This window comes from Phyllobates terribilis, unplaced genomic scaffold (assembly GCF_046119375.1).
Source record: "Phyllobates terribilis strain yellow unplaced genomic scaffold, ASM4611937v1 Scaffold_7__3_contigs__length_470593459, whole genome shotgun sequence".
NCBI lineage: Eukaryota > Metazoa > Chordata > Amphibia > Anura > Dendrobatidae > Phyllobates > Phyllobates terribilis.
In genome coordinates, this window is record NW_027362767.1 from 399,824,434 (window position 1) to 399,833,243 (window position 8,810).

The following is an 8,810-nucleotide window of genomic DNA, read 5'->3' on the forward strand; positions in this document are numbered from 1 at the left end:
CAGGAATTTAGCTGACCGACCCCCATCTATTCACTGGTGCACATGGTCTTCGGAGGGTGATGGGAGTAAGGTGTTGGAGGCGGCTTATCCTGCTGAAGAAATAATGGAAGAGAGGTAAAATCCTACAACCAGCGACACTACAGGCATCGCTGTGCGGATAAGATGTATTTCCTGCCCTAGATTGCAATGCTGAATTATCATCAGTTCCTATGGCCCTCACTCAACCACCAGCCATATGTACAGGTGCGCTCCAAACTTAAAGGGCATCATCGTCTTTTAACAGTATGTACCCTCTTATAATCAGCTCAAAGTCAGGGCACCTGCCCCAAAGAAAAAACCTTGACAACGTCTATTCCTTTAAAAACCACCATGTGAGGATGCGCTACTGTATCTAAGCATCATACCTCCAGAAATACCTCCAGAAATAAGCTCTGCTTTTGCTCGTGATGGCCGAGCGCCCCGACGGGCATGCACAGACTAACTTTGACCCCCCAAAAACCAGCCCATAAGTGTGGAAATATATGGGACAGTTTTGCCCAGTGTTGTACAGTTAAGCCTATAATTATACATTTTATTTCCTCTGCCCAAGTGCATTACCTTACATTTATCCCCATTAAAGCTCAGCCCAAGCTTCTAGTTTACATAGATCCTCCTGTAATATAAAATTGTCCTCCTCTGTATTGATTACCCTGCAGAGTTTAGTGTCATCAGCAAATATTGAAATATTACTCTGTATACCCCCCTACAAGGTCATTAATGAATATGTTAAAAAGAAGTGCCCCGTTCTGGGGATCCCAGCAGTCGGACCCCCACCGATCAAAAAGTTACCCCTCTTTCTATTGTCTTCCTACCTCCATAAAAGGACTTGAAAGCTGGCCCCTATGAATACAAGAAAGGAGAACTTCCTGATCATAGAGCCCTTCCGCAATGCTGAGATCCAGACTGCAGCCCCTCGTCCGGGGGAGAGCGTCCAATTCTGGAACTGCCCCTTTAAGACGCTGTTTACACGGATCGTATTCATGGCGGATTTTCCAGGCGTGGATGAGATTAGACGACTTCTCGGATTAGAAAATCTTATAGATCCTAATATCATTCACTGCAATCCTATAACGGGGAGATGGGTAGCAATGGCGCCTGATATGTGCCGGATTATCAGATGTTCCGGATTAAGGAATCAAATTGTGCACATATCAAGCCTAAAAGGCAGAGTTTTTTTTTGCAAATTTCATTTATTTTATTGGAAATTGTAATGAAAATGTCCACAAGGATTATAGAGGCCTATCAAAACCGATGCAGAGGAAAAAAATTGAGGTGTTCCCCATAGCAGCCAATCAGATCCCAGCTCTCATTTCTCAGAAGCCCTTTTGATAATGAAAGACGCGATCTGATTGGTACAAGGGAGAACTACTACTACTAAGAAAAAAAGTAACTTTTTTTTGTCAATAAAGTTTCCATAAAAAAAAAAGTACTTACAGTAAGGGATTAGAGGCGGGGTCAGCCGTTATGGGCGGTGCTTATGTGTATATGATTTAGAAATATACACTCACGAACAGAAGCCTGAGTGGCCGCGGAAGAAATGGGAGTAGCAAGATGGCGCCGGCTGGGCTAAATCGCTTGGTGGGTGTAGTAAGATGGCTGTTGTCGAACTTCCGGTTGGAAAAGATCAACATCCGGGAGGAGGAAGATGGCGGCGTCCAGTCCGGTTTGTCAGGAGGCGGCTGAGAAAACGGAGTCAGAAGAGAAGGAGAAGAAGAAGAAGAAGGAGGCGGGCGGTGAGTGAGAAGCTCAGCTCTCCTCCTGGCCGGTGGTGGGCGCCATTGCTGCATGTGACAATACGGAGGTGTACAGCCTCACACACAATGTCTTCCTCCATGGGAGTCCAAACACATCCACTGCTATGGAGGATGGCAGCTCTGTGTGTGGGGGAGGTCGGGGTGTGACCATCTGTCATACAGGGGGTTGTGGTGGGGTCACATTCTGCGCTCAGCCCACGGCGTCCAGTGACCTGCCGGACCCCTGAATGAAATCACCGAGATATCGCTCCCGGCTCTGCTACATAACGAGACACAAGCCCCGGACTAACGAGGCCTCAAAGGAGCGTCATAGGAAAACCAAGGGCCTAGTCAGGCTTTTCATGTTCCATATAGATATAATGTCCCCCCTCAAAAAAATTGCAATGTTTCCTTTCATTCTGGCCCCGGGGCTTTTTTTAGACCCATATGTCCTGTCCTTTCTGGAACAGTTTTCTACAGGCTACTTATCACAGGCAGGATTATAACGCCCGGTCACACCTTTTTACACAGCTCATAACACTAGATCCACCAATCACAATGTCACAGCTCGCCTCCTCCTCCTCCTGTACAATGACTGATAACACCTCTATATACAGTAGATAACACAGGATCCACCATTCACTATAGGTGATGCCACAGCTCACCTCCTCCTCCTCCTGTACAATGACTGATAACACCTCTATATACAGTAGATAACACAGGATCCACCATTCACTATAGGTGATGCCACAGCTCACCTACTCCTCCTGTATAATGCCTGATAACACCTCTATATACAGTAGATAACACAGGATCCACCAGTCACAATAGGTGATATCACAGCTCACCTCCTCCTCCTGTACAATGACTGATAACACCTCTATATACAGTAGATAACACAGGATCCACCATTCACTATAGGTGATGCCACAGCTCACCTCCTCCTCCTGTACAATGACTGATAACACCTCTATATACAGTAGATAATACAGGATCCATCATTCACAATAGGTGATGTCACAGCTCACCTCCTCTTCCTCCTGTACGACTGATAACACCTCTATTCTATCTATTGTTTTTTTGTTTTGTTGTTTTATTATTATTTATTTTATTTTATTTTTTTTTTTTAGTTGATGGATCAGAACCTGCCATTGAGGTCCCTGACCTAAAACCAAAAGATGAGAATCCCACATGTGATGATGAGATGGACGTGAGTGTAGATGATGGCAAAGTGCTGGCAAAGGCCCTGAAAGTGGCTCGGTGTTTGGGTAGCCGAGAAGACCCCGTAAGTCAGGACCCGGCCCCCGTCACAGGCCTTCTATTAGATATGTTTAATGAGATTGGGGCAAGCCAGGTGCCCATCCGCAGCCAGCAGATCGGAGAGCCCGAGTTCAGTCATGAGCAGAAGATGGCGCTGCTCCTGGACCTGTACAAGACGAAGCCTCTCATCTTCCTGGAGCGTTTTCGGAAGGTTCTGAAGGAAGAATATCTGGAATGCTTCAGTCACTTATCTGGTGACTACACCGCTGATTTCTACTTCAAGGAGATCCGCAAAGCATCACTCAAGAAAGTCCATCACACGAGGGTCCGTAACAAGAGGTACGCCGCCCTCCAGCAGCTGATCTCAGGTACGACAGTCACCATCACTCACTGCTCCGTAGGGACAATGGCAGGGACTGTGAAAATCTTTCTGTCATCTCCAGTTAAAGCTGCAGACAATCACGTAACTTTTTTTCTATTTTTTGGTATATGGAGCAATATGAGAGATTCTGTTGTTTTTTGTGTGTGTGCTGATCTGTAGTTTTATTAGTACCACTTTGTATTGCATCTTTGGAAGAAAGTGCATTGATCAGAGACTGCACTTCTTTATCTTTGAATTGTGAGTAATTTTTTACAACACGTTTTTTCATATATATAGGCTGTCGCTTAGCAACTCGGAGCTTCAACTCCCTCCATAAGTTTTCTATGGGATTAAGGTCTGGAGACTGGATAGGCCAATCCATGACCTTAATGTGCTTCTTTTTGAGCCACTCCTTTGTTGCCTTGGCTGTATGTTTTGGGTCATTGTCTTGCTGGAAGACCCAGCCACGACCCATTTTAAATGTCCTGGTGGAGGGAAGGAGGTTGTCACTCAGGATTTTACGGTACATGGCTCCATCCATTTTCCCATTGATGCGGTGAAGTAGTCCTGTGCCCTTAGCAGAGAAACACCCTCCAAAACATAATGTTTCCCACCTCCATGCTTGACAGTGGGGATGGTGTTCTTTGGGTCATAGGCAGCATTTCTCTTCCTCCAAACACGGCGAGTTGAGTTAATGCCATAGAGCTCAATTTTTGTCTCATCTGACCACAGCACCTTCTCCCAATAACTCACAGAATCATCCAGGTGTTCATTGGTAAACTTCAGATGGGCCTGCACATGTGCCTTCTTGAGCAGGGGGACCTCGCGGGCACTGCAGGATTTTAAACCTTTAAGGCATAATGTGTTACCAATGGTTTTCTTGGTGACTGTGGTCCCAGCTGCCTTGAGATCATTAACAAGTTCCCCCCGTGTAGTTTTAGGCTGATCTCTCACCTTCCTCATGATCAAGGATACCACACGAGGTGAGATTTTGGATGGTGCCTCAGATCGATGTCGATTGACAGTCATTTTGTATTTCTTCCATTTTCTTACTATTGCACCAAGAGTTGTCTCCTTCTCACCCAGCGTCTTATTTATGGTTTTGTAGCCCATTCCAGCTTTGTGCAGGTCTATGATCTTGTCCCCGACATCCTTAGAAATCTCTTTGGTCTTGCCCATGTTGTAGAGGTTAGAGTCTGACTGATTCATTGTGTCTGTGGACAGGAGTCTTTTATACAGGTGACTATGTAAGACAGCTGTCTTTAATGCAGGTAATGAGTTTATTAGTAGCGTCTAACTGGTCTGTAAGAGCCAGGACTCATAATGGTTTGTAGGGGATCAAATACTTATTTCTCACTGCAAAATGCAAATAAATTTATCTAATTTATACAATGTGATATTCTTTAATTCTTTTTTAGGATATTCCATCTCTCAATGTTAAAATTAACCAACCCTTAAAATTATAGACTGTTCATGTCTTTGTCTGTGGGCAAACTTACAAAAACAGCAAGGGATCAAATAATTATTTGTTTACTTTTTCACATTATTTTTTATTTCCGAAAGGGCCTTCAACCTGTAAAGAATTCTAGTGTATCATAAAATCACGGTCTGTTATGATGACAAGCAGGCCTTCACCATAGGCACCTGTTAATTGCATCACAGAGGGACTGATGGACGCCCAAAAAACGACACCCACCAGGATGGCACCACTTACAGAGCTAGTTTTAGTCGCTGCTGTTAGAGGCAGGTGCTGGCTGTTTAACACAGTTGCCACTTGCCCTGTATGGAGCGGGAGCAGCTCCTGAGCCTTCTCCATGATAGATATATACATCATGGAGTGGGAAGGGGTTAAACCTGTAAGCAATTTTCCAGGGCTTGGACATTGTGCTCATCAATGTTTGATTAGTGGGGTCCGATCTCCGTGTCATTGCTGCGTCAGACTCCATCATGGTTCTGGATGTGTGCCTGATACAGGGCCACAAACTCCACTGAAGTTCATGTGTCCCTTCTTTCCTACAGCCGGGGAATATTTCAGCGACGAGCAGATGCGAGCTCGGGACCCCCTGATGTACGAGCACTACGTGGGCCAGTACCAGAGCGAGGAGGAGATCATGTCACAGAACAGTCGGGACATGGCGCAGGCGACTTCTCTGTCTGACGTCCTCCTCAACTCGTGCGAGGAGCAGTCCCTACAGAGGAGGCTGGAGGCCCAGCGGGAGATGGAGCAGAACTGTGAGGAGGAGGAAGAGGATGAGGAAAGTGAAGAGGAAGGTGAGTTTCACACTCACATACATCAAGACTTTTTCATGAAATTAATTCCCATTATGCTTTTGGATGGGCACTTTGTCCTACATACACACAAACCCTGTAGAAAAGAATGGTTTCACTGCTGTCGGCTCCTACAAGACAAAACTGTTGTTGGTGCAGGTACCAGTCCAATATGTCCTGGTTACTATCCAAATTCTATACTAAAGGTCAAGAGGTGGTAAATAAGAGAAAGGACGTTCCAGCACCTATAGGGCTGACAGAATGCCGGAACTTCCTTTCTGTAAGTCCTATAGGTGCTGGAACATCCTTTCTCATATTTACCACCTCTTGACCTTTAGTGGAACGGTATCACACTGGTTCAGAACATCACATGAATCCTTTATCATCCAGAGTCTGAATTACAGTCTGATGAGGAGCAAGAGGTGGACAATGAGGAAAAGGCTCTGATGAGGGAAGAGTTCGTCAGCCGGATGCATCAGAGGTTTCTGGACGGAAAAGATTGGGATTTCAACTACAGGTAAGTGAGCTGTTTCTGTACACACGGTGGGGGAGATTCATTATAATTAATGCTAGTAGAGAATGATGGAGTTACATACGCCAACTAAGGAAAGGCTCATTCATTTATTAGCTGTTGGGTACTACTAGGGCGCCCCTTGCTGGGGAATACATATTGCTGTATGCACATGGTTGCCCGCACACTCCATGCATCTCTTCTCCACTTTGGATCCAATTTTTAGCAGTCCGAACCTCCTCTGATCTAACATTTAACACTTAGCCCATGGATAGGTGAAAAATATTCAGAAAAGAAAGTAGAGGAAAGGGATATTCCAGTAAGTAACCTCTTCCTGACTTGAGGTGCACACCCATTGAGGATGTATGTTACAGGAATAGAGGCCGCTCCATACATACTCTTAACACCAGTGATCAGAGCCGGCTCCGATTGCTGTTGTTTTGCCGGGCGCTTTGGCAGCCGGGGACTGACTCAAGACTCCCCTCGTCACCATCTTTGTACATCTATGAAGCTCAGCTGTCAGGTGGTCTTGATAGATCATCATTTTTAATGTGGTTTATAGAATAAGCAATCAAACGATCACAGGTTTAAGTTACCAAAGGGGCCTACAAAATACAGTATAAATGAATTAAGAAAAAAATGTTTTACAAAAAAATAATTAAAAAAACAAACTTTGAATTGCGCCTTTTTCTCTATTGAAAAATAAATAAGCATCTGTGGTATCTCCGCATCCATCCAATCTATGAAAACACTAAATTGTTTAACCCAGGGCTGTGGAGTTGGAGTCGGTATAAATTGGACCAACTCCGACTCCTAAAATATATAATAAATTGGGTACAGTAGTTCTATGCAGTTTGTGCGGAATATTTTTACCGACTCCAAAGCCCTGGTTTAACCCATATGGTAAGTGTAAAAAGAAGAAAAAAAATCAACTCCCCTTCAGCCCCCCAGAATTGCCCTTTTTTTGCCATTTTTTTGCAATCGCTGCTCTCCTAAAAAATTGAATAAAAAGTGTTCAAAACCGAATGTATCCCAGAATGGTATTGAAAGAACCGTCAGCTCACCACGCAAAAGAACTGTCTGTCCACTGAAAATAAAAATGTTATGGTCTCGGAAAATGGTGACACAAGCCAAAAGTTTTTTTTTTTTAAAAAAAAAAAAAAAAAACTTCTGATTTTTTTTTTTAATCCAATAAAATATATATAAAAAAAACTTTACAAGTTTAGTAACGCCACAACCTTGTCGCCAGGTCATTTTTACTGCACATTGAATGCCGTAAAAACAAAAATCAAGAAATAAAGGCAGGGTTGCGTGTTTTTTGTTTTTTGTTTGTTTTTTTTTTTACCATTTCACCACACTTTGAATTTTCCTATTTTCCAGTGCATGATATGGTAAAATGAATGAAATCATTAGAAAGTACAACTTCTCCCACACAAAAAAACACATAAGCTATGGGGATGGAAAAATAAATCATTATGGCTCTTGGAAGGAAAAAATTGAAAGGAGAAAAGTTGACTCCGGGGGGAAGATGTTGATCCCGTATCTGTGTTGTGTTTCTCTTAGTGAAGTCGACGATAACCCGGACTTTGATAATTTGGACATTGTCAATCGGGATGAAGAAGAACGTTACTTCGATGATGACAAAGATGAAGGAATAGATGAGATGGAAGAAGAGGAGGATCAGAGGGTGAACAGGCTGGAAAGGGACGGCAGCGAGTGATGATATCCTATTCCACCATCTATTATAACATGGACAAGAACCAGCGTTGCTGATAACAGAAAATGCTGCAGAATTCAGAGCCTAATCACTGGGATGGCCACTGGATGGCAGCACATACCCACTCATGCTTATTGGCCGCTCCGTATTAGAGGTATTTTGGACTTTTCACTGTTTTTGTCACTTTCACATTAGTTTTGGAGACTATTTCTAAATTTAATTGGTTCGTTTCAATGAGGAAAATGACTGCTCACAACTTGTACAGAAGACACCGGTTTATATGTTAGTTGTACTGTTCTTTTTATTATATTCTTCCTTGTCGTAAGAGGCAGCTGCGGTCAACTGCTCTGTAACATCCTGCTAGGAAATGGCAAGAATCGGCTTCTTCTCCTGCTGCCTCTTTGATAACATTTCTACTACTGGAAAAGGAAAGGGGCAAATAAAATTAAAAAAAAAAGTTGATTTGGTAAGTGAAGCATTTCCGTTTATATGTCCAACCCCTGTTCTCTATGTTTGGGACAACGCACGTGATCGCCATTACATCCCCCACAGCTTGTCACCCAGCTTTCCTATAGACATAAAAATGGAAAAAAACGTCCAAAGATTGCAGTAGGCGTCGCTACATCGCACCGTGCACAATGTGGTCATGTTGAGGCCTTTGTGACATGCAAGTTGCAAAATATGTAATTGTGTGATTTTTCTTTTTTAGTAACTTGCATGTCGCAGCTACTTGTGTTCCCAGCATGACCACATTCCCATACACTTCGGTGCAATGTGGCGGCGGCGGCTCGATCAGATCTTTGATCGCACATCGTGTGTCACTGCCTTTGCAGCATCGGTAGACACCAATGTTCCCTGCCAGCCAGAAGGATGTCTCTCTAGTGCCTATATTGGTGCAACCTCTAAGGCCGCAGAGGTAAG

At 43.8% G+C, this 8,810-nt stretch overlaps 1 protein-coding gene across 1 annotated transcript; it reads left to right on the forward strand.

The window, feature by feature from the left end:
* Positions 1-1,618: 1,618 nt before the first annotated feature.
* On the forward strand, positions 1,619-8,339 carry CCDC97 (coiled-coil domain containing 97). Its single transcript, XM_073641601.1, has 5 exons — positions 1,619-1,772; positions 2,903-3,400; positions 5,413-5,664; positions 6,052-6,178; positions 7,736-8,339. The coding sequence occupies exons 1-5, from the start codon at positions 1,685-1,687 to the stop codon at positions 7,890-7,892; spliced, it is 1,122 nt and encodes a 373-aa protein (XP_073497702.1). The 5' UTR covers positions 1,619-1,684; the 3' UTR covers positions 7,893-8,339.
* The last annotated feature ends 471 nt before the right edge of the window (positions 8,340-8,810 follow it).

What these genes read in the sequence shown, in the direction of transcription:
- CCDC97 (XM_073641601.1), top strand. Translation starts at nt 1,685, where the DNA reads ATGGCGGCGTCCAGTCCGGTTTGTCAGGAGGCGGCTGAGAAAACGGAG. An exon ending in GAAGAAGAAGGAGGCGGGCG is followed by an intron (nt 1,773 to 2,902) that starts GTGAGTGAGAAG and finishes TTTTTTTTTTAG; the next exon opens with TTGATGGATCAGAACCTGCC. An exon ending in CCTCCAGCAGCTGATCTCAG is followed by an intron (nt 3,401 to 5,412) that starts GTACGACAGTCA and finishes TCTTTCCTACAG; the next exon opens with CCGGGGAATATTTCAGCGAC.